This window comes from Lycorma delicatula, chromosome 6, assembly GCF_047948215.1.
Source record: "Lycorma delicatula isolate Av1 chromosome 6, ASM4794821v1, whole genome shotgun sequence".
Classification (NCBI taxonomy): domain Eukaryota; kingdom Metazoa; phylum Arthropoda; class Insecta; order Hemiptera; family Fulgoridae; genus Lycorma; species Lycorma delicatula.
In genome coordinates this window covers 29,895,983-29,922,932 of record NC_134460.1, presented here as the reverse complement: position 1 = coordinate 29,922,932, position 26,950 = coordinate 29,895,983, and the positions used below count along the sequence as shown (strand labels likewise).

Genomic DNA, 26,950 nt, shown 5'->3' with positions numbered 1-26,950 from the left:
TGGGCATTTTATAAATTTTCATGAAAATTTATAAATTATACAAACTATAAAACATTAGCATTGAAATAAGTACACATCATTAAAATATAATATCTATCTGATAGCTAATATTAAACTGATTAAAATATTTTTATTTTCAAGCTGTAAATCTACTACAGCTATCTGTACAACAGCTGTAGCTTCAAAGGGAAAGTATAGGTATCTATGCACAATTTTAAAGTAAGGTTTTTTTAAATATTATCTATTATAATAGTAGATAATACTATCTTATTTTTTGTACTGATTAGTAGTTCTTACAATTTAATTCAACAGTGGTTGTCAATTAAGTTAAAAAATTATTGATTTTGAATATCAATCACTAAAATTAAAAATACAGTATGAATGTCAATATACTATAGATAATGATTACAAGCAAATGATAGTTATTTGTTTGTGATACATAAGTTTAGCAGATGGAAATCTATTATGAACTGAGTAAAAATAGTTATAACTGTAAATATTATTACTATATCAGAATAATAATTGTCATAATATAAAATACTTTGGTTGCATAGTTAAAATGATACAAGATTAGAAACATTTTTTACATTAACATGAAATGCATGTTCTATAATTTAAGGACCAATGTGGTCTAAACTAAACCTAAAGCTGGGATTTTACACAGATTATCACTTGATAATCAAACTAAAATATAGGTAGAACAGCAATGATTAAAAAGAAAAAAAATAGTTACTAATATCTATAAACAAAATTACTTCAGAACTACAACATAATATATAATTTTATCTGAATTAAATATAAAAACAATAATGATTTTACTTATTACGTATTAAATACAAATTTTATGTAACACCATGTTTCATAATGGAATATTCATTAAATATAAAATACCTATATTTCTTGATATATAAAAATTTCCATTTCAAAATAAATATAATTTTTACCTTTAGTAGACTAAATCTCTTAATGACATTGATCATTTTACTGCAACTGAAACTGGGAAAAAAACAAAGATATAATTTAATTTTCACTGTTTATGAATTCTAAAAAATAAAATATAAGCTTTTATACAAATTAAACCCTTACCACTCATGTGGCAACTTCAGCCAATAATATTTCTATCAAACACTTTTGTGTTCAGTTGAACACAAAATATATTCTAATTTATTGAAAGGTTACATATGTTTTGGTGTGGTTGGCGATTTCTAACTTGTGGAAAAAATGGAACAAACAAGTTGCATTACATTTTGCTTTAAGAATGGAATAAATTGCAGCATTGCATTGGAGATGTTGAAAGTTGGTTTGGTGATTCTTCTATGAATAAAATAAGTGTTTACAAGTGGTACAAATGCTTCCAAGACGGCTGTGAAGATGCTGATGAAGACAACTGTCCTGGATGTCCCAGCATATGAACTGATGACAATGTCAAAAAAGTGATGAAAATGATTATGGACAATCGCCGAATCATTATCAGAGAGGTTGCTAATGATGATATTCATTTGGATCATGCCATGCAATTTTTTTTTTAATGTCTTGCGCATGAAATGTGTGGCAGCAAAATTTGTCACATAATTGTTAAATTTTAACCAAATGAAGTGAATGACGATCTAGAACTGCTCAAATAGGTTATAACTGGTGATGAAACATGGGCTTATGGAAATTATGTCAAAACTATCTTCCCACTGGAAGCTTCCTGAAGAGCCAAGACCAAAACAGCTTGTCAAGTTCAATCGAATGTGAAGTTTCTGATCACTGTGTTTTTAGATTTTAACAGGTTGGTTTACCACGAGTGCTTGCTATCAGGTTGTATGGTCAATAAGGAGGTACAACCCGGAAATTGTATGCCATTTGCAAGAAGTAATCTGAAAAAAAAACGCTCGCATTTGTGTTGAAACAATTCATGGCAATTGCACTACAATAATGTACTTTTTTTTGGCTAAAAACAATACCATTAGGATGGCTCAGTTGCCGTATTTGTCGGACATGACTCCCTGTGACTTCTTACTATTCTCAAAGTTGAAAAGAACCATGAAGGGACAATGTTTTGCCAAAAATGAAAAGATAAAGACAGAATCGCTGAAGCAGCTAAACACCATATTGAAAACTGTGTTCCAGAGGTGCTTCTAAGTTTGGCAAAAGTACTGGAACAAATGTATTTTATCTGAAGGGAACTGACTAACTTTGAAGGTGACAAAATCAATATTGATGAATTAATAAAGATTTGTTGAGAAAAATTAAAATTCTGCTTATTTTTTGATCAAATCTAGTATGAGAACTATCTTTAGAAAATTTTTACATGATCCGTTAAAGGTGAAGAAAGAAGAGTTGGCTGTAATTCAATTATAAACATTATCTTATGTTCAGATCTAAATAAACAAAAAAGTGAATACCAGCCTAACCTTTAGCAGTAATTGTTATGATGCTAACCTGCACAAAACTTTTATTCTATTAAAAGATGTATTTCGTTCAAATTTACCTTCACTACTAAAAAAATTCATGACCAAGTAAAAATTAACCTTCTGAATATTCTTAAGTAGGACAAAATACTGTATTATTTCAAACAATAGTAATCAGATTTTCTATAGAATTAAAGTTTCTGCTTGGTCCCTTTCAGTTTCTGTAAAAGTTGAAAGAAATTTCTGATCTCAAATTTTTTTGTTAGTTGAATAAAATTTTTATAGCCTACACAATTTACTCAAAAATAATTTTCTTGGGAATATATAAATGAAATGATGTTAATGCATCTGAAAGTAAAAGAATAATTAACTAAGTAATTATTGTAAATTTATAAGCTTACATCTTGAGATTATTTTCTCTAATTTAAAAACAGTTCACCTACCTTTTTTTTTTTTTACTTTTCACAAATATGTTTTAAGAGATCAATAGAAGAACATCCTTCTTCCCACTGCTGCATGAATTTTTCTTTAACTAGTTCCCAGTGACGTAGATTATTTTCTATAGTTGTCAAACATGATGATATTTTTTCAGGATATAACTTATCCAGAACCCTGTAATAAAATTTACAAAGTAAACTTAATAGCCTGTTCAAAAATCTTTTCAAAATCCTATAACTACGGGATCAGTGTTTTCGTTTTTAACACTAGTAGAGATGTCTGCAAGATATCAAGAGCAAGCAAGGTACAAAAATAATTCTTGATTAATTTGTAAGTTGCAATTTTTTTTTAATTGCATATGCATGAGTTCTGTGATCTTTATGTACAGTGCATTACCATTATCCTACTTTCATCTAATGAGATATGTGTGTATTTTTTCTCAAGAAACATGCTTACAAATTATCAATATCTAAATTTAATTTAAATATAAAATTTCCTGGAAATTATTGCAGATAATCTTGTCATGATTTGACTTCATTTTCAGTAAGTGGTTTTTTAAAACTTGTATTGAAAATCTCTTCCAATAAAACACCTCTTTTACAGGAATTGGTTATTTTGTGTGTATGATTCGATGTACACTTCATTCATTTCATCTGTATTATATCAACTACATAGATATTTTTAGTTCAAATGTCTAGAATAATTACTAATGTACAGTATTGTTTACGAATGTTAAAGAATAATTACTAGTGTACAGTAGAAAAGATACAGTATTGTTTACGAATGTTAAACAATACTGTTTAAAGTTTTTATCTGTCTAATGAAATCTTATTTATTGGTTCATGCTTCCCTCTTTTGACCTTTTCATAAATTCCTGTTTCAGAAGCATCCTTTTAGGTAAATTTCATAAGAAAGGTACCTATTGTAATGGATCCCATGATTCGACTTTGGGAAAATTTTGGTGTTTCACATCCTCCCAGACCCTAAAACCACCATCAATCCAAAAGTTTATATAAAACTTTATATATATATATATATATATATATATATATATATATATATATTCTTGTGGACACGATAACTGCTGTATTTTGTGCCAATCACTTTCAAATTGATGCATAAAAATCTTGGCCGAGTTCATTAATGGGCAAAATTGGACTATGGGGATGGAAATGGGGGGGGGGGGGCTTTTCCGTAAAAACAATATATCGCTATAATTTTCTTACTAAGTAAAATATCAAATTCATTTAAAGTTCCTACTAGTCTTTGGAAGGGCCTAAAACTTATCTAAGTAAAGTTTTTGGATATCACCAACCATTGGGCCAGGGGGTGGAAAAAATGGGGTTTCAAAGACAAAAAAAAAATTATACCTCCTTAATAGGCACAGTATTGAATCAGTTTAATGTGTTAATTCTCTAAACATTATCTAAAACGTTTGTCTGAAACAATTTTTGATATGACCAACCCTTACGACAAGGGAAATATAAATTGTTGGCAAATATAAATAAATATAAATTGTAGTTGGGCAAATTCCAAAATATTGTTGGAATTGTAAGAAGAAGAGGCTTCCCATATGCTAAACATGTGAAACTTGTTTAAATATGAAATCACTGTCGTATTGAGTGAATTTGAAGTGAACGCATTTAAACTGCTGTGATTTAGTACTGTGAATATCTTAATTTTTGCAAGTGACAATATTTTATGTGGGCAATGTAGGCCTATTGTACTTTCAAATTATCTTCTCAACATCACCGTTGTTACATTTGTATATAATTTTAAGAAAAAACTTTCTGAAAACATTGTCTTTTTTAACAATACAAAGAGATAAACCTAGAACCTCCCACTAATCCTCAAATAGGTGTGTTGTCAAGCAGTTCAGGAAAAATCATAAGGAAGTCTTGATAAATTTAGCAACAGCTTGTAGTCGTCTAATGAGAAAACATAGTGTCTGTAAAACATGGAAAGTAATGTCTGATACGAGCTCTTGCAATCCGAGTTCACCTATCCCTATTTTGCCCCAGTGAAATCTACCTCCACCTTTCGACATGCTGAAAGGAATTTTTCTTAATTATATTATTGTCAAGTTTTTTACTCAAATCCAATGTTTTCAGCAAGAATTGTTTGCATTCTCTTTCATTTAAAAGTTTTATGTTAACATTAAACATTTACTAGGTGTGACACCTTTCTTTTAGAGAAGTGTAGTTTCTTTACAAGGGCTGAGGAATGCTGTTTGAAAATCCCAAGATCCTAAATCCCAAAATTTATCTGAATTTCAAATGCTTCAGGCTCAACTATTTTCTTTTTATTATTAGTGGAGTTCATAAAAATTATTAAAAAAATGAAATTAATTATTAAAAATTATTCTGACCTAAAAATGATTAGACAATAACAAGTAGTTATAACAAGTAGTTATACCTCCACCTTTCGACATGCTGAAAGGAATTTTTCTTAATTATATTATTGTCAAGTTTTTTACTCAAATCCAATGTTTTCAGCAAGAATTGTTTGCATTCTCTTTCATTTAAAAGTTTTATGTTAACATTAAACATTTACTAGGTGTGACACCTTTCTTTTAGAGAAGTGTAGTTTCTTTACAAGGGCTGAGGAATGCTGTTTGAAAATCCCAAGATCCTAAATCCCAAAATTTATCTGAATTTCAAATGCTTCAGGCTCAACTATTTTCTTTTTATTATTAGTGGAGTTCATAAAAATTATTAAAAAAATGAAATTAATTATTAAAAATTATTCTGACCTAAAAATGATTAGACAATAACAAGTAGTTATAACAAAAATTATTAAAATGCAGAACACTAAAATACCGTTCTCCAACAACTAAGAACCTCCAAAAGGATATGAATTACTTACATCCATTTAGTACAAAATTAGTTTTAAAACTATCATCAGAATGATAATTTACTAATTACATACTAATAGTAAATAGTTTGCCAATAAATAGTATAGTATTCATACTTTATGTTTCTGTATTTAGGTCATTAAAGCAACACTTTCAACACTTTGGTTCTAAAGCTTCATGATTAATTAAAGTTTAAAATAACAATATAATAAATACTGTATGAATTAACACACATACATACTAAATACTGTAACAAGACCAGTATAATGGATCTGAGTAATGAATCCCTGCCAATTAAGAAGAAAGTAGTAGAAAATAACAATTAAAGGAATTTAGAAGGGATCCTTTTCTAAGGCTAACAGGTCAGTTTAACAACTGTTTTTTATAATACTGCCCAAAACTTGAAAACTTGAAAATTCATATCTGCTGATGTCTGTGTGCAATGCTGAATGAATAAAATATTTTGCAGTAGTAGAACGTATACAAGGAGCTGCATTACAGATGGTTATGAGCAAGTTAATAAGTTAATAAGTTAACAATCTTTTGGGATTTGTTGGTCCCAATAGATTACTGGTTGATTCACTTTGATGAACAAAAAACAATGTTTACTGCAAATGTCTAATTTGAAACTCTCACAAAGTTCCAATGCACCTTTAAAATTTGTGACATGAGCAACTGACAGATGTCATTTTGTTTCATGATAATGTAATTTCAAATTCTGTAGCTGTGATATAGCATTCAGAAGGAGAGCTCGGTTGGGATGTTTACAACCACCTTTGATTGGACTTTGCTAAAGTAAGTTCCACCTATTCAAAAAGTAGCGCAAATTATGGCAAGAGTATTTCACAGCTTCTGAATCACTACAACAAATATGTAAGTGTTTATAGTGATTATGTACAGAAGTAGGCTAACATATACAGAATGTTATAAAAACAATTTTAACAATTTAGGGGATGGTCCCTCACATTGAAATAAAGAAAAAACTTTATATCAATGTATGACTGGAAACACTGTTTATCAGCTATCTGCCATTTTGTATTTTTAACATAAAAATTTATTTCTCACGAATGAGTAAGTATATCAAGCTGAAATTTTGTATACTGCTAGGACACCTGAAGGTTTAATTGTATAAAAATAATGAAGCACATCTATCAATCGATTTCAAAATGGTAGCCATTTAAACATAAATGCATCCATGATTTTAATTGCTAATCTGTGCAACTGCTGATTTTTTATTTAAATGTTTTGTTACCACAAAAAATGTTAAGCATTTTATAAGAAAAAATGAGACCTTATTTATTTAAATCTGTTCATAACTAACAAGGTTACGGCAAAAACTCTTGAAATGAGTCACTTTGGATTAAAAAACCAGTTTTCATTTCCTCCAGAATAAAATGAAATAATAATAATAATAATAATGATTTCAATTGGAATAATTTTATTATTGTTATCATTTAATAATATTGAAAATATTATTGAAATGAAAATAATATTAATATTATTTTAAATAATATTATTTTTAATATTATTAATATTGAAAAATAAATTTGCATTATATGTTTTTCATTTAATGAACTGCCCTGGTTATTGAAGAAATCTTTTTTACAACTAAAATCTATTTAACAACAATAAATTATTGTTATCAGATAATAAAACATTAATAAAAGTAACTACAGTAGCTGTTTAAAATGGCAACCCTCATTCAAAATACATGTATCCAGGCATTTTTTCATTGACAGCTGGAGTCTTTCAAAGATGCCAGGAGTCTGATAAAGCCTCTCAATCTCACTTAGAACTGCTGTGTGCACAATTCTTAAGTATTCACAGGGGGTGTTGAACAAAAGTGTCTTTAAATGGCTCCGTAAGTAAACGTTAAGAGGATTGAGGCGGGAAACCTCATATAGCATGCTACTGGGCCTCCTCGACCACTCCACCTGCTTGGATAAATTTCATTTAGGTGATCTCAAACTTGTAATCTGAAATGAGCTAGAGCACAATCCAGCATGAACCACATTTTGTTGTGTGTGTTTAGTGATAAATCTAGATCAGCCATCAAGAAATGTAAATATCTTTCATCATTCAGGATTTCAGGGAAAAACAGGCAAATAAGTGGTAATCCAAAATACCAGCCCATACTTACAAAAAACTGATATTGGTCACATTTTTCTGAAATGGCATGAATGTTTTCAATTGACTACATTTTCATGATTTCAATAATATTTTATTTTATTGCAGTATTTTCAATATTAAATTATTACGGCAAAAGAGTTTTTACCATAACTTTGTTATTAATGAATGTAAATGAATAAAAAGGTGTCATTTTCTTTGCCATAAATGCTTAAATTTTTTTTTTTTTTTTTTGTAAATAAAAAAGATTTAAATAAATCAGAGACTGCAAATATATTAATAATTAAAATGTTTATTTGGCAGCCATTTTGAAATTGATTGAGAGATCAAGTTCATTATTTTTATATAAGAAAACCTCTAGGCACCTTAGCAGTATATGAAATTTCAGCTCAATACGTTTAACCATATGTGGAAAATAAACTTTAATATTAAAAATACAAAAAGCAGAAAGAGCTGGTGAACTAAGCATTTTCAGACATATGTTGATATAAAGTTTTTTTTTTATTTTGATATGGGGGAATATTCCCTAAATTCTTTAAATTAATTAAGAGATGCTATTTGATTTTGTTGTATAGAGGCAACCCATATGTTTTAACTAAAATAAAAAAAAACTCTTTACCTAGGTGACTCTTGATTTGTAAATTCTACTGAATAAACTAATTATGCTACCAGAATAAGTACATAAATTTTTGATAACTACTACAAAAATGTAGAAAAAGAGAATAAAGATATATTTCATTGAATTGAATGAAATAAAATAACTATATACTACCTAAAGGTTGGCAGAACAACAGTTGTAATGAATTGAATTTGGAGATCTGGAATTTTTGCTCGTCTTCGATCCATCATTTCACTTGGACTACTACCCATAGCTTTCTCTAAATCTCCTTGACTAAAAAATTCTCTATATACAAGCTCCTAAAAATAAAAACAATAAATACAAAACTATTAATAATAAATTCTTATGGGACAAATTTCTATGGGTCTTTGGTCATTGATAAGATTATAAACTTAGCAAACTTTATAATAACCATGCATAGCAGTGCATAAACTTTTCAAATATTATGATCGGATATTTGTTAAATGAAGTAAATGATATTGATATTGACAATCGTCTACGATACACAAAACCAGTATAAAATAATGAGGTCAATGCTTTTGTTAAGTAATGCTAGGGAATCTGCGGTTGAAAAATAAAAACATTTTTATAAGTTATATTAACTCATAACTTAATTAACTTGTAAACATTAAATTACAATTCAAAAAATTAAATTATAAACGAGTTGTTCAACCAAATTAATAAAGTACAGTGTAATGTACAAGATTATATTAGTTTTATTTATTATTAATCTAAATAATTTCCATCGGAAAAAATTTAGGTATCAAAACAAATATAATATTTCCTGATGATGGCAAATACTGAAACTAGTTGAAAAATATGAACTAAAAAATAACAATTGTAAATGATATTTGAATATAACAAATTCAAGAGTAGTCCAATTAAACATACACATACATTTATTCTGAAAATTTATGATTTGAAGAGAAATTAATTCACAAATTTTTGAAATTTATTTTTAATTTTATTAAAAATGCTGGCTAATATTACTGAAATGCCAAAAACCAAAATGCAAGAAATTACAAATATAAATTTTTTAATACTTACTTGATAATTTTACAAAAAATATTTTTTGATTTATAAGTATCAAATTTTAAACCGCAAAATCTTTGATAAGAAATGATAAAATATATTTCTTAGTTTTTCAAACATACCCAAACCTTTTCAAGAATGTTAGTTTAATTCAAGTTCTAAGATTGTCTCCCAAAAAAGCCATATGTATTAAGTCATATCTTAATAATTTTTTGGATTTCATTTTTTCAAGTTTAAAATAAGCTCAAAAAAAATCACTTTATTTAAACTTTCACTATTTTTTTTGCATTCTTTGAATTTGTAAATTCTATGATTTGTATTTATTTAAAATAAATTAGTAAATGTTTCACAAATGGATTCTGCAAAGTAGAAGATATACCTAAACTTTGTATCTTTTACATCTAATTTTATTGCATTAATAAAATTGGTTAAAATTAGCTACAAATTTATAAAAGGTTGGTGAAAAAATTCTTTAAGAATTAATAGACAATAAAAAAGTCAAATAAAAAGGACAATGCATAAAATTATAAAAAAAAAAAAAAAAACTTACAGTGACTAGATGGCAGATTTCCCATGGTTTAATTTGATCACTTAAATCACAACATGTCATTAAGAGATACATCAACAATTCTCGTTGATTCCAGTTTGTTGGATCGAATCCTTCTTTTGCCATCTTCTCCTGCTGTTCCATTATACGAAAATGATTGGCCAAATCAGTAGCTAATATAAATTAATAGAAAACAATAAAATAAATTCACATTTGTACAACTAAAAAATAGACAAATTTTTTAAATAAATTAAGCTTACTTTTCATCATTTTATTTTTTATTTTAACCAACAATTCTTCACAACATTATTAAGTATTGTGTATACAGTCATTATAATGTCTTGATACAGTATTAAAAACAGTTCAATCCCAAATACAGATGTCATTGCGGTAATGAATATTAAAATGACAAACTTCTTAACAAACATTTTTAGAATTTTATTTGGCCATTTGATCTGTTGAAAAAAATTTCCCTTTTTGTATCTCTCCATTCACCATCTTTCTAAATTAACTTCTTCGTTTTGCTGTTTCTCATATTCTAAGTCATTTATATTTTAAATTAAATAAATGTTTTTTTTTAATGAAATCATATATAACAAAGTAAAGTAAACACCTCAAAAAATAAGTCATCACCGTAATTTATAAAAAAGATAAATATAAGGTGCTAAACTAAATTTATTACTATGTTCTTTTTGAACAGCACTTTAAGAACAAACATAAGTTTTGTATATGTACTATACACATACAAAATTATTATATTTTTATATATAAATTGAAAATATAATACCTCTTTTGAGTTGATGCTGTGTATATTTGTATTGTTTGTTTCACAAAAGAGAGGGGTACATCAATTGTTGCTAACTCTAACTGATGCAGACCTATGAAGCACCAGTAAGAGTTTCTGTCTGTAGGAAAAATAACGTTTACTATACATCTACATGGCTTTCTGTGGTGGATAGAATGAGGGTAATACATGTAAGGCTAACATCTGCATTTTGTTGAACTAGGCATGCTGATATTCAACTATATGTTTAACTCAGTATAAAAAAAATCACACTGCTCGCTTTCTCAGAAAGCCTGATTGCGTGCATTCAATCTTTGAGACTGATCATCATTTTTGGGAGTAAAGTGACTCTTGTCAAGTCACCCACAAACAACACAGTTATGGCATTTAATATATATGAGGGTGTGCTACGAAAGATTAAAGAAATTCTACTGTGTTCCAACTATGTTCCTTGCAGATGAAAATTATTAATATTTTGCTGAATATTATGAAGGGCTCTTAATTATTAATTACTGACTTTATCTAAATTTCTTGTTTTATGCTGATACACGCATCTTTTATTTTTGGGTAATTATGTTTATGTAGTCTTATGCAAAAGAATTTACATATATAAAATAAATTTTATAAATTTGTAGATAAGTATACATAAATATACTTGTGTTTTATATATATATATATATATATATATATAAATATATTTATAGCAGTGTGCAAATAAATCTGAAGAATATAGATGTTATTTAATAAAAATTAATTTTATTTACAAAAAAAAATCATACCTGTACAATATGTAAATATCTAGCAATATTTCCACCATCAGTGGAATTGGATTGGGGCCTTCAAATGTGAAATAATCCCAAAATTTTTTTCTGAGGATGAACTGATTGTTGGATATGAGTCGAGATGTATTTTCATTTCATGCTTTTCTAACTATAGAACCCTTTGCTCCTGAATATAAAAATGCGATTCATAGGAAAACTTAACATTTTTCCAGTCTTCTTTAATCCAGTTAGCATGTGCTTTGGCCCACGAGAGCTTTTTTTTTGCGCATTGCCAGTGTTAAAAGCTGCTATTTAGTTAGCTGATGAGCTTTCTCTCTAGCTGCAAGAGGTAGGCATCTAACAGTTGTTACGTGTAAATCTGTTCCACTAGCTGCTGATTATAGATTTAAGTCCACAACAGATAATTTTGGATAAAGTTTATTTTTTCTCACTAAAAACCAATCCTGTGTTGGAGTAGTTTCTTTTACAGCCACATTTGTCTTTCGTTTGAGGTAGAAAGCAACTAGTTCTTTAAATTTTTTTAAAATAGCATTTGCTGTCCCCTAGTTCAATGCCACACTCAGAAGCTCTTTGCCGTTGTGTCATACTGGTAAACTCAAAAATAGAAACAATTTCCAAACACTTTCTTGAAGTTAGGTCCATTATTACATATTCAAGATACACAGAAAAAAATGAAAATATGATTTTGTAATAAAAACTGAAATATGCTTTTATAAAACATTATTTATAACATAAAAATTGCTAAATAACCAAAGAACAATAATGTCACATTACAAAGACAATTTAAAGAATGGGTGCGGTCAAGGAGTGCAGCCACAACATAAAAATAAACAAAAAAAATTCCTTGTGTTCAGATGAATTTGCACACTATTATATATATATATGTATGTATTGGATGGTCCAAAATAAACTGAACCAGACATGAGAGGGGAGAAACCAAAAAGTGTTGGTTTATTCGACATAGCAAGAAGCAATAACATTTTGAATGCCAAACAACAAGCTGTGGTACACATGACCTTGAACAGAAAGAGGGGAGGAATATGACCTACAGCTATAAAGGAAATGCAGTTGAGATAAAGCCAACCACCAGTGAATTCACACAATTATGATTCTGATGAAGGATACCAGAATATTCATCATCAAGGAATATTACACACAGGGCAGATTGACCAAAGGAGTGCAAGAAAGATTCCGTGCAGAAAGACACCTGCCAAGTTATTCATACATGAGCTAATAAAGAAGTTTGAGCGAACTGGATCTGTGCTGGATAAGCAGGATCAACAACCACCTGTGAAAAGGACCGAGATGCAGAAAGATTTCGAATGCAGATTTCACTGCATCTTAAATGACCTGGACTTGAACCTGAAGCCAGACAAGATCATGGCTTTACAAGAGTTAAAGCCTACAGACATGTAAGTCTATAAACATGTATGGTAGTGTGCATGGCTACAGTAGGAGATTTAAAGTATTTTATTCAATCCAAACCTCTACTTCATGATGGATGAGACTTGGTCCCACCTCAGTGGTTATGTTAATTCACGATATTGATATGTTGAAAACTCATGACAAATATTCAAGATACTATTGCATGATGTAAAGTTGGAGTGTGACACTCTGGGTCTGCGACAAAAATCATTAGACCCATTTTCTTTCAAGACACATTGAACTCAGCGTGTTACATTGTCGACATCTTCCAGCCCTTTGCAGAGTAACTGACACCAGACAAATGACGTTTTGTATATTAACAGCCGGGCAGCACATACTTCCTTGAAAGCAGTGCACTCAGTTTTCACATCTGACAGGGCGGTCTTGAAGGATCTTCGGCCTCCATGGTCACCTGATCTATCCAGTCATGATTTTTATTTGTGGAGTAACCTAAAGGGCAAGGTTACAAGAACAACATAAATTCTTGATGCACTGCAACAGAATATAAGCAATACCACCATCAACATCCAATGAGATGAGATACAGCAAGTCACACTGAATATGATTCATCAGGCCAAACTGCGCCTGGACCATGGTGGTCAATATTTCCAGCTGTACCTGTAGAGAGGAACCCATGTAAGTAGGTTTTTGTCTTTCATTTACTTGTATAATATTGGCTTACTGTTCATGAGTTCTTTGCTTGCTTTGGGTTCGGTTTATCTTGCGCCACCTTGCCCATATATATATATATATATATATATATATATAAACAAGTATAGTTTTTATTGTATTTAATATCCTTAATTTATAATTCTTTTTTATGAATACAACAAACAGGTATTGATTTGTTTTCCTAATTATTAAGACATATATACATTTACTTATTTTATAACTGATTTCTAAATAAGCAATATATGGTTCTTATACATAAGTTAAATTAAAAGTTGAATCTTCTTTGCTTTCATTAAAAAAGGCTATTTATTACACAAAGAATTATATTCATAAAACTTACCCAATATAAGACGAGATACAAGGTCTATGAATACTTTATATTCCGTCGCATCCAAACAACTGACTATGTTACATCCTTCAGTGTTCAATATACACATTGTCTGTGCAACATGATGCCTCTATAAGAACAAACATATATGAATGATAATGCAAAATTATATAAGTGAGATTAACTATAAGTAAACAATTAAATGGATTCATTTATTAAACAAACAGGTAAAAATGTATTTACCTGTTTAAACGTATTTACAATTATTAGCAACTGAAAAAGTTAATGCCAAAGCCTAAATGAGAAAGTGTAGAAAACTCCTGATATTTATCTCATCTCTTGGCCTGGATATTTATCTTGGAGGCAAGATATTTGCATTTATTTTACCTATTTTATAAGTTAAAACTGATAATATTATTATTTATTATAATGTTATTCTCTTATTCATCATAAATAGTCTAACAATATATTTCAAAGATATACAGTAGCATATTTTTTACTAGTCAATTAATTATACACTACTTTAAAAATAAAAGAAAGTAGTATTAAGTAAACATACCTCCATGACTGATCCTTCTGAGCTGTAAAGACTAGCAAGGACTGTACCAGATGCCATCTGGAACTGGTTAGTAGTACCACGATGGTCGATATCATGACAAATTGTAGCTACAAGGAGAGCCAGACTTTCAACCCACCTGCATGCACACCCTATACCAACTGTAAAATCTTACTAAGCAATAAAGCTTTTAATAATTAAATTAACAATATCAGAAATAAACTATATAATACAACAACTTACAGTAATAAAAATTCCAAACAATCTGTTTATGAATATATATTTTTATACAATATAAATGTTTAGAGCTTTCTACATATAGACTCAAGTAGAAAACAAATCATAGATAAACAAATCACAGAAGAATTAGCCCCAATAAATCCTGTAAAAAACATCAGTGGTGGAGCAGTAACAAGAGTGGTGGTGAAAGTGACGAAACAGTGGAGAAAAGACATCAAGCATGCCTATTTCACCAATCCCAAAAATCAGAAACATCCTTCCAAAATCTAGTAAAACAGAAAAGAAATCACCTGAACCTTAAGGAGAATAAAAAGACAACACCATAAAGACACACTGAAGTCAATAGAAGAAGAATTCAATAAAACACAGTCGAAGATTATTACAAAACCTTTAAAAAATCAGCTCCAAAAATATGAACTCCCAACTCTACTAATAAAGAATGAAAATGGTAAACTGGCCCATAACAATAAAGACAATGTGGAAATCCTAGCTAAATATTTCAACAGACTTCTTAACTGCAAAGAACCGACAGAAGACCTTCGAGAAAGAACTAGGAAAATACCAGAGAGGTTTCAGAATATGGAGGAGCTGTCCAGACCAGATCATGAGTCTCAAGCTAATAATGGATTACAACAGGAAACACAGACATGGTGATAACATTTGTAGATTTCAAGAAAGCTTATGACTGTATCCATAGAGAATTCCTACTAAAAATTCTAAGATACCAAAGAGTACATACCAAATTAATAAACATGATAAAACTGATCCCCACAAACAATAACTTGAAGCTAAAATTCAAGGCGAGTTGTCGGAACCGTTCGAGATCAAAACAAAAACTGTCAAGACGATGGGATCTCCCTGCTACTATTCAACTACTCTCTAGAAATGGTAATGGGAGAATGCCTCAAAAAATGCCTCCCACAGTAAAAACAGGTCAAAAAATAAAAACAAACTGTCTTGGTTTTGCTGACGACTTGGCACTGCTAGCAAATGACATCAATGAAGCTAAATCACGAACATTAGAACTATAAAACACTGAAAATAAAATTAGTCTCAAAATATCATTCGAAAAGACAGAAATTATGCCCCAAAAACCAACATAATTAAAAGAAGTAAACAAAAACGGTAATAAAATCAAAATAGTAACCTGATTTAAATACCTCAGAGAAATAATAACAAACAAGGTTGTTTGTTATTAGTTTTTTTTTCATTAGGTAATGAAAAAAAAACTCAATCCAAATAAGAAGAAACAAACCATAGTCAATAAATTAACCAAGTCATAAATTAACCTGGTACACTTATAATAAAAAATGCCTATAATAAATGCAAAAATTAAACAATACACACAGTTATAAAACCAGAAACCACTTACTTAGCAGAAATACTCTTCCACCTGAATGAACAATCAGAGACAGACAGACTCCAGAAATCAAAAGAATTGGAAGTACCTGCATCAATAAAAATTACCAGAAAGACAAGCAGTGGTGGACTGTGCCCAACAGTCACGTACAAACTGTTAGAACTAATCACTGATACCATGCGTAAAAGAAGACTAGGATTCTTTGGACATAACATGAGCATGCAAGATTCAAAATTTCTGAAACAACTAGTGCAATACAATCTTGACTCGAAAAAACACCAGGATAGGATCCAGATCGATCGATGAGAGGATCTGAAGAAAATTGGCCTTACACCAGAAGACACCATAGATAAGATAAAATTAAACAAGAAAATCAAGAAACAAAAACACTCACAGGAAAAAACTCACACCGCAAACATTTTCAACACTACACAAAGATATGAAAAAGTACTGGGAGATTTTCAAGGCCTAAACAGTCCCATCGAAGAGACTTGGATAATGGACTCACGTGTAGGAAAGATAGTGTTATTCAGAAAAATCTACACCTGACTAAAAAAAAATTGAAATAAAAATTTTAAATCATTTCCTAACTTTCTGTTAAGTCTAAAATTCTTTATTTTTTTACTTAACGATTTATATTCAAGTCAAATGAAGCAGAAAGTATTGTTTTAAATACTGTAATGACCATGATGACAGTTTGGTGTACTGAAGAATAGCAAACAGTAATTTCACTGAAAATAAATTAAAAATCCAACAAAGAAAGACTACTGTTGATATTTGTTTGATACAAATGTCAACAGTAATCTAAACAATATATGGAATATATAAATATGGAAAAGGAAGCTTCCACAGTGTAGCACAAAATCATTAAGGAAAGGTTAGAATTTTTAATTCGACATAATCTATGAATGTGTACTTGCTATCCACTTGAGGATTCAGGTTTAATCTCCAGTGTCAATGAATCTGAACACTTGTGTAACACTGGTCATTTAGGGAATGCCAGGACTGTTTCAGAAGTAGTACATGGACTCACCACTAATATTCTGGCTCCAGACTAGTACATAAATTAATTATTACAGACTAGTATTTTATTTACTCTAATCCACTTTATTTATTGCACAAAATTAGTTTTTCAATTTTCAGCACAGGAAAAACTATCATCCTCACTTTCAGAGCTACTAAGTACAGTAATTTTAATGCCATATCTTCTTTAAATTTCTGAACTGTAATCATTATTTGTAAGTACTACATGAACTTGCAGACCAGTACTCTGGCTCTCAGTTCCACCCAGTTCTGGCTCTTAGTATTTTCATTGTTTGATTTAAAAATTCTTGTATATAGTAATAATCCAACTTACAGTTCTTATTTTGTAAAAATCATGAAGTTCTGGTTTGTGAAAATCATAAAGTTTTGACTTCCAGTCATCTGTCATCTGGTATTGGATGATAGACCATGGATTTCCATCTTGTCTGCCCTTCTCCCACAATTAATTCTTTTCACCTATATATCCCTACTACCTTTATCAAGCCGCCTTTGCCATTTTCAACACTTCTCATCTCAACCTGTATGTATTTTATTTTTCCTTCTCTTTTTATTTTAAATCCCAGACTCCCAGTTCCATCAGTGACAAAAATACTTCTTATGTCTACATAAGAAGTTTGATTAAAAGATTTCTGTATTTAATAACAATCCAACTTTCAATTCTGATTTTGTAAAGTTCTGGTTTGTTTCGTTGTTTGCATGTTTCTGGTAAATGATGACATAAAACAGTTTACTGAAAAACTTAAAAGACTCATTTCATCATCTATAACAACTTGTGATACAAGAAACTAATATTATATGCTAGGTTACTAATATTACACTTATGTTTACTCTACCTCTCTACTTTGGTTACTCTACACCACTTTTATGAATTTCTTACATAAAACTATTTTTTTTTTATTTTCAGCACTGGAATTATCATCATCCTCACTTTCAGAGCTGCTAGAGAACAGTGATTTTAATGCCATATTCTTTCATTTCAATTTCTGAACTGCGATTACTATTTGTAAATGCAAAACATTATTTGTTCATCTGATTTTGTGTCAATGTTTTCAGTACCTACTTCCAAGTAATGTTCCAGAGTTTCTTCACTAATTGAAAATCATAAATCTCATAGTCAAAGTCTATGAAACTCTGATCTAAATGTAAATTGAACTACATGAAACACAATTAAAGGAAAATGTTCATGAAAGCTGGCTCATCTGTGGCTGTAAAAGTAATTAGCCTACAACATATACAAATAATTATGAACTGGTGACAGTTAACTGTTATATGTTAATAGTTAAAGGTTTTATAGTTTAAACTTTATAGTTTGTAACTTTTAGTTTATATTTGTGCTGTTTCATGTTTATAGTTGTTTTTAATTTAATGTCAACTTGAAAATTTGAAATTTAAAGTACTAAAGAAGTATTATTTTTCAATTTTTAGTATTGGCAGTGATATTTTTAAATGTTATAACTTTTTCATGTTTGATATAGAATGATTGTAATAAGGGTATTATGTCCAATTGCCAACTGTAGCCCACACACAGGCAGACTTATCTTCAAAAATAATTAATTAAACCCAAAAATAAAAACCAGAATAAACAATCGATTTTAATAAAAGTACAATATTTTTATTTGCAATACCATAATATATTTGTAAATGTAACAGAGTTCTGTAAGAGAACTAACATTAGAGAACAGGTTTTATGTGGTGTGAAAAACTAATTTAAAAACAAATCCTTTTTTTCCCATAACTAATTTAGTTTGAAATTACTCCCAAAATGTAACTATCAGTACTTCTTATGGCTGCTTAGATTTTATGGTATGAACGTTAAAGCATTTATTGTCATTAGTTGCTTATTATTGACATTATATTTATGTGTTCATCATTCAATAGCCGCTTTACTTCTTCGGTGTCAAACTCAAGACCAGACACCACTAAAAGATTGTATAAACAAAAAGTTAAATGGGAGTGACCAGTTCCTAAATTAAATAAAGCTACAAAAAACAAAAAAAACAAATTAGAAGCTTAAAAATATACGCTATACAAAACATACTTTCACCAAGATCTAACTAAGAATCATATGTCAGGAAGATATTTTCTTGTTATCCTTACTCATGATGCTATACTTTCAGAGTTACACTTAATATAGTGGAATAGGACCTTCAAGTTCCTACAATGATATAATTTATTGCTGCTCAATATTTAATAAAATTTGTTTTAAAACTACAATTTAAAATAATAAGCATTAAAGTAAATATTATTAGTCGTTACTTACGTTAAATGTTGATTCTCAGTAAGATTTAAATTTTTAATAAGTACAGCTGCTAAATGAAAAACAGCAAATGCATGGTCCCAGTTATGGTAAGGTGTAGTTCGATATCCTCTCTGAACATACAATAAGAACCTGCAAATAACATAATGAGAAAATAATATCTTAGCAAAATAATTACACCTGAAAGCACAAAAGTGAATGAGGCATCTGAAGCATGAGAATTAATGAATGAATTAATTCATGCTTAATGATTTAATTAATTTATTTATTTCTGGATAACGTCCATTCAGAAATTTTTTTACTGAAAAATTAAATATTAGGAATTAAGCAAGCGATGACCAACATGAAAGCTGTATATACATTCTGCTAAATAAAAAGGAAAAGTCACATAGTTAGAACGTACAGAAAGAACATTTTTGTAGGTAACAACTTTATCAAAAGTTAAAACACTAAAACCAATCCTAACTGTTTATATTATTTACCAATGATTTTTTTCATTGTTATAATTTTAATTATAAGGTCTACACTTCACATGCTCCGTCAGGCATTAATACTGTTATTTACCAGTAATATTAATACATGATCTTTGCTATTATTACATAAAATGCTTTTTCAACTATCCAACAACACTTTCCCAGTAAGTTACTCATTTTTAATTCTTTATCTCTTTAACTAATAAAGTAAAAAAAAATTATTTTAAACATATTACCTTGCAAGATAGTCACTTCTGATGCTGAATTGTGTTGTTAAATTAAGTTCATTAAATAATTCAAATGCAATAGGAACTGATACTTCATGTGATAATAATCTTGTTGAAAAAGAATAATTAAAAAAATCTGGAAAAGAACTTATTTGTTTTTTATGGCTTTCCACAATAGCTTGTACATCTTTATCTTCAACCTGAAAAAGTAATTTTTACTCAAATTTATAAGTAATTAAATTGAAACACCATGTATTCAAAATTGAATATTTGACAATAAATTAATAACAAACAAGTTTTCGTAACACACAAGTGAGGGCTATTTTCATGAGTATAGTGTACATAGTTGTTTTACACTACCATGGCTGTACTAACAAGTACAAAGTTTATATACTGCATTGTACTCTTGTGATGAGTGTATTTATTCCTATAAGTAGGCCAAAATTCCTTCTAATTTAAAAAGAAATGATCTCTCCTTCACAACCATTTTTCATGTAAAGTTATGACATATATATATTGTAATATGTCAACAACAAACAGGTCAGTGTAAAAAAGATCCAAGAGCTAAATAGTAAATTAAAAAAACTGAGTGCTTAATAACTGGTCAATATAAAATTTGGAACTGATGAGGAAGTAGGTGTTACATATAGTTTTTTATATGCCAAATCTGAATATGTATTCTGAAACAACACATTATGTAATGTTCTTAAGTTAAAACCCCTTAAATTTATTTGTTTCATCATTCGTGGAACAAGCAATATAAATAAATTAGTATGTCTGTTTATTCACATCTTATTTATATTGTGATGCATGTTGTAGACCTATATTTGATACATAACAGTTGCATGTCATCATTTCATGTCAAGCCAGACATGTATAGATATGTCATGAGTCAAGTAAATGAATAATTCAACATGATGAAATATTCTTCAGTATGAGTTAAGTTCTTGGTATGACGTACTGTGTTCTTTAGCTGTGGTAGTGGTTTTTATCATACACATATTATAAAGATTGTTTCATAAGTGAGGTCATAAATTTAGTGAAAGAGTTTTATGACAGAATGTTTGGTATTATTTTATTGAACATCAAAATTTTTTATGTTTTGTGTGTGTGGGTGTATATGTGTGCATGTGAGATCATGGTGTGTTTTATTGCACTCCATGGAGAAACAATTTTATGAAGTATTTTAGGTAATTAAGTATTTATAAATTAAAACTTAATTATTTTTATAATTAACCCTTCAGGCAGGGAGCACGTGAATGTCACGCACATGTTAAGCTGTATGCATTGGCGGGTGGACGTGACAGTCTCGCAGCAAGCAGTACTTGCTTCAAAACTTCATAACACTGCCATCTCATAATGTTTATTTGAACAACTGGCTCTGTGTTATCATGAGGCTTCGTTCTTCCCCTCCGTATTTTTATAACTGCGTAGGATTGCATATCGGTGATGAAATACGATTTTGTTTTACGAAGTTGAATGCTCTTCTTTCAGTCAGTTACGCCAGCTATGAGTAAATGAAAATGGCCGGGTCAAGCACGTCGTGTAATCTTACATCGGAACAAATTATTGAATGTTTAGATGAGACGTGTGACAGTAACATTAGAATATTTAATAGTGGTAGTGAATTTGATAGTGATGAAAGTGATGAAGATTTTGTGCCAGAAAATCATAATGAAAATAAAGAAGATTCTGAACAAAGTAGTGGTGATAGTGATGATGATATTGATATAAAAGTGAAGCGTACAAGAAAAGACATAGATTGGAGATGGGAAAAAGTGGATGATTCTTACACCTCACAATAAATCCCCTTTAGTGAAAGACGTGAAATAGTTAACCAAGTACAGTATGTTTCACAAGCATTTAAACTTTTTTTTGATCATGACTTAGTGAATAAAATTGCAGACGAGACAAATTGCTATGCCAATAACTTCATAAATTCAAAACAAAATGACTTGACGCCAGACGGACCAGAGTTCATGACTGGAAAAATGTAGACAGTGACGAATTGTATACTTATTTTGCACTGCAAATTCTTATGGGAATTATTCTAAGACCTACTACAAAGTCATATTTCACTAAAAATCCTATACTGGACACTCCTATTTTCTATAAGACAATGACACAGGACAGATTTCAGCTAATAAATAGATTTTTACATTTTGTTGATAATGCACAACTTGACACCTATGAAGGAAACAAGAAATTGTTTAAAATCAACTAAATCATCACACACCTAAATAACAAATATAAAACATTGTACAAAATGGATGAAAATATATCTTTAGATGAGTCATTGACTTTATGGAAAGGAAGACTTAGAATAAAAATTTACCTCCCTCTAAAGGCTGCCAAATTTGGCATTAAATCCTATGAGATGTGTGAATCAACGACAGGATATTTGTGGAAATGTATTATATACACTGGCAGCACAACAGAAGTACAAACTGACATAGTGCCTACTGAAGTACAGAAGACAACACAAATTGTGATAAAATTGGTAGAGCCTCTCTTTGGTGTTGGACACACCGTGTGGATGGATAACTATTATAATTCTCCAGATTTGTGTCTTATATTGAACAGAAATAAAGTCAATGTAGCAGGTACCCTACGACTCAACAGAAGAGAAGTGCCAGAAGAAATAAAACAAGAGAAATTGAAGAAAGGTGAACTTGTAGCTTACCATTCACAGGGTGTCATGGTGTTGAAGTGGCTTGATAAAAAACAGGTGTCATTTACTTCTACATTCCACAATGCTTCAATTCAAACCATAGAAAAACGAGGCAAAGAAATAAAGAAGCCCACATGCATCAGAGAATACAATCAGTTTATGGGAGGTGTAGATCTCAAAGATCAAAAACTGCAGCCCTACCTCATAGAGAGAAAGCGGTGCACCAAATGGTACCTTAAACTGTTTCGACGATTACTGAACAGGGCAATTCACAATTCCCTGATCATCTACAATGGAACACAAAATGTAAAAAAAATCAGCCACCTAAATTACAGACACCAATTAGCACAGGAACTAATTGAAATGCATAGAAAAGCAGCAGTTTCTCGAGGACCTGGTAGACCATCTAAAACACCCCCACCTGATTGGCTTACAGCAAGACATTTCATTGAAAGTATTCCACCCACTGAGAAGAAAGCAAAACCCTACAAGAGATGTGTTGTGTGTATGAAAAGGACTGGAAAAAGAAAAGAGACTCCTTTTTGGTGCAAGGACTGTAATGTTGGACTTTGTGTAGATGCCTGTTTTCAAGTTTACCACACTCAAGTCAACGTTTAGGTGAGTTAATAGAATGTTTTCTTATTTTTTTCTGAAAGGTTTGTATTTGTTCTATACCTGCTGAAAATTTGGTTTAAATTGGTGTAATGGTTTTGAAGCTATAATTTTTTTACTTTTAGTACTGTAATACAGCTGCTGGTTGGGCATTTAAATTACCGGCAGTAGGGTAGGGCTTTAAAAATTTAAATACCAGCTTGAAAGGTTAAGTAAGTATTTCTGTAATATTTCAGTTTACTTTCATTTATTAAAACATTCTGAATTTTCCAATGAATAAAAGTCGAAGTTGTAAAAGTTTTCCAAATGTTTTTTGCTACGTTTGCGGATAATTCACCACAAAACGTCAATGAAAACCAGTATCAAATCTGCTGAAAACTGCTTACAAGGATTGTTTTGACTGTTCCTTGGGAGATCAAGATAAATCCTGGGCTCCACATGTAGCATGCATCAAGTGCTAAGTTGAAGAAAATAAAGAACATTTGCCTTTGTCACACCTATGATTTAGCAAGAGCCTACTATCCATTATGTTTGCTTAAAAAATATTACTGGTTTCAATTCAAACAATAAAAGCAGTATTGCATACCCAAATATTTGTTAAACAATGAGACTTGTACTTCATAGTGTTGATTTACAGATTCCAATAGCTTCAACTTCTTGGAAAGAAATTTCTGATTTCCCAGAAGACTCAACTGATAAATCCTCAACTTTAATTGATGTTAATTACATTCCAGAAGAATCAAATACTGAACCTCACCAAGCACAACTGAGTGACCTAATTCGTGACTTGTATTTGTCGAAACAAGAAGCAGAACTCCTTGTTTCACATCCTAAAGAATGGAATTTATTAAACAAGGATAACAAAATTTCAGTATACAAAAATTAAAATTAAAATTTACTGAAATACTTTAGAAGAGATGGTTTAATTTGTTCCTGCGATGTTAGGGGGCTAATGTCTGAACTGGACTTTGAATATGTTATTCATGATTGGCACTTATTTAGAAACTCATCAAAAAGAAACTTAAAGCATTGTTGTTGCATAATTAGAATAAGTTTTCATCTACACTGGTAACACATGATGTAGGAATGTTAGAAACAAATGAAAGTATGTCAAAAATTTTAAAAGCTATTAAGTACAGTGAACATTCATGGTGAATCATTGTTGACCTCAAAGCGATAGGGCTTTCATGTCTCTATCGTCCTCTTTAACGCCCTCACCGGTTACTATGGTAAAAATATAATCAGACTAGAAAAGCTGATTAAATTTAGACCAATGAACAAGACATGTCTTCTTTTGTATCTCAGATTACAGTTATCATTTAACGCCCTCGCCGGTTACTACGGTAACAATAAAATCTGAATTGAAAAGCCGATAAAAATTAGGCCAATGAACAAGACATTTTCTCTTCAATATCTCAGAATAAAATCATCATTTAATGTCCTCGCCAGTTACTATGTAAAAATATAATCTGACTAGAAAAGCCGATTAAAACCAATGAACAATAATTTTTCTCTTCCATATCTCAGATTACAGTTATCATTTAAAAAAACAGTTATCATTCCAAAAAGAAATCAGTTTACCCCAGGAAAGGAAAATTTTGATGATAATTCCCTTGTTGAAGAAGATTGAATTATTTTACCACCTTTACGTGCGAAACTAGACCTGATGAAGAATTTTGTAAAAGCATTAGATAAAGGTAGAGATGGCTTTAAATAGTTAGCTGAGTTTTTTTCACAATTAAGTGAAGCCAAATTAAAAGAGAGAACATTAATTGGGCCACAAATAGGAAAATTAATTAGTGAAAATATATTTGACAGCAAACTGAATCCTAAAGGACTAGCAGCATGGAAGCCATACAAAGGTGTCATTACTGGTTTTCTTGGAAACAAAAAAAAACTGAAAATCATGATCAACTTATAAATTAACTTTTAGTGAACTACAAAAATTTAGGCTGCAAAATGTCATTGAAAATCCACTTTTTACATTCTCATTTGGACTTTTTCCTTCTAAATTTGGGTGACATCAGCAACGAAAAGGAGAAAGGTTCCACAAAGATATATTGCAGGTGGAAAAATGTTATCAAAGCAGATGGATAGAATCTATGATGAGCGACTCTACTGCTAGATGATAAAAAGAGAAGACTTCACTGAACATAAAAGGAAAATAAGAAAAAAGAAATTAAGATAAATGTAAATGTCTGCAAAATAAGGGTAGGAATTATAATTGTAATTATTATTATTATTTTTGTAAAATTATTATTTTTGTGAAAAAGCTTTTATATCAGAATGATGTAAGGTTATTTACATTTATGCTATAATAATCCAACACAAACCAATGAGAATGGCAAAAAAATATGAAAAATAATTTCAAATTATTTATGAAGAATATGTAATTTTTCATTTAATAACTTCTATTATTATCTGGTAAAAATCTATCTGTCATAGACGAACTTCCAGTGAACCAATTTTGATGATTATAAAACATAATCATCATCATATTTTGATGATGAAATTTTTATTGAAGTTTGTATTGTAATGCAACTGAATTTGCATATTACTAGAAGTGACAGTTGTGATTTTTTTTTTTGGGGGGGGGGAGGAAGTAAAACCAAGTCATGTAGTTAAGTTGATAAAAATTTATGAAAAACTTCTAAAATTTATAAATATCAGACCAGCTGTTTTAAATTCATAGCAAACAAAAAGAAAAGTAAAAATGAATTGTCAATAAATTATAATAAATTTCATCAACATTTATGCCTGCACAACTTCAAAAAAAATAAAAATAAAATTTATATTTAAATAATACTAGTACGCTTCTTAAAAAAAAAAAAAAATAGAATAATAATAATAAAGAAACAAAAAAATTTATTTTTAATATTTTTTAAGTGCTCTACCTGACAATACCAATGCAAAATAAACAAAACCACATGAGTATTAAAATATGTTAAAATAGAATTAGAAAAATGATCCTATCAGAAACAAAAAATAAGATTTGTGTTAAAGTTTGGTCATTTCCTCCTACTAAAATGCATTCTTATTTTCCACAAAATCAACATTCTCTCAAAAGTTACAAAACAGAATATGGAATGATGTCTGATGTTTATGAACTTGCTTATAATCAATATAGAACACATCTAATGAAATTAAGGAAAAAAGTAAATCTAAATGTTAGAAGTACAATTAATATTTAGTAATGAAAGGAATATAAAACAAAATTAAGCTGTAAGTAGTACTGACCATTTAAGAAGAATAGAAAAATGATTTTTATACTAATTTAATTATATATATGTAAAATTATTTGATCAATCTTTGTGATTGATATTATAATATTAATATAATAACTGTAAATTTGCAAACTTGCAATTGTAGAATGACTTACGATACTTTAAAAATTATTTTTAAGTACATTTGTGCGACGCATTTTTAAGTACATGTGTTAAAATATTTGAAACATTTAACTTAAAATTGTATTTGTTTGATCCTTTAACGTTGTTTCTTTAGAATAA

At 29.6% G+C, this 26,950-nt stretch overlaps 1 protein-coding gene across 3 annotated transcripts in view; it reads right to left on the bottom strand.

Annotated features, from left to right (window-relative positions):
- LOC142326803 (cGMP-dependent 3',5'-cyclic phosphodiesterase-like) overlaps positions 1-26,950 on the bottom strand; it is a 190,089-nt gene that overhangs the window by 20,029 nt on the left and 143,110 nt on the right. For 2 of the 3 annotated variants that reach the window (XR_012756865.1, XR_012756864.1), the window contains exons 9-16: positions 20,171-20,361; positions 19,465-19,593; positions 14,564-14,699; positions 14,017-14,134; positions 10,017-10,186; positions 8,588-8,733; positions 2,840-3,008; positions 945-996 (exon numbers count right to left, since the gene is read on the bottom strand). Coding sequence is in view for 1 of the 3 variants with exons in the window: in XM_075369517.1 (XP_075225632.1) it covers positions 2,852-3,008; positions 8,588-8,733; positions 10,017-10,186; positions 14,017-14,134; positions 14,564-14,699; positions 19,465-19,593; positions 20,171-20,361 (1,047 nt within the window). In the remaining 2 variants the exon portion in view is untranslated. Of the gene's footprint in view, positions 1-858; positions 997-2,839; positions 3,009-8,587; positions 8,734-10,016; positions 10,187-14,016; positions 14,135-14,563; positions 14,700-19,464; positions 19,594-20,170; positions 20,362-26,950 lie in introns of those variants that run through there. The other variant, XM_075369517.1, reaches the window with a different exon arrangement.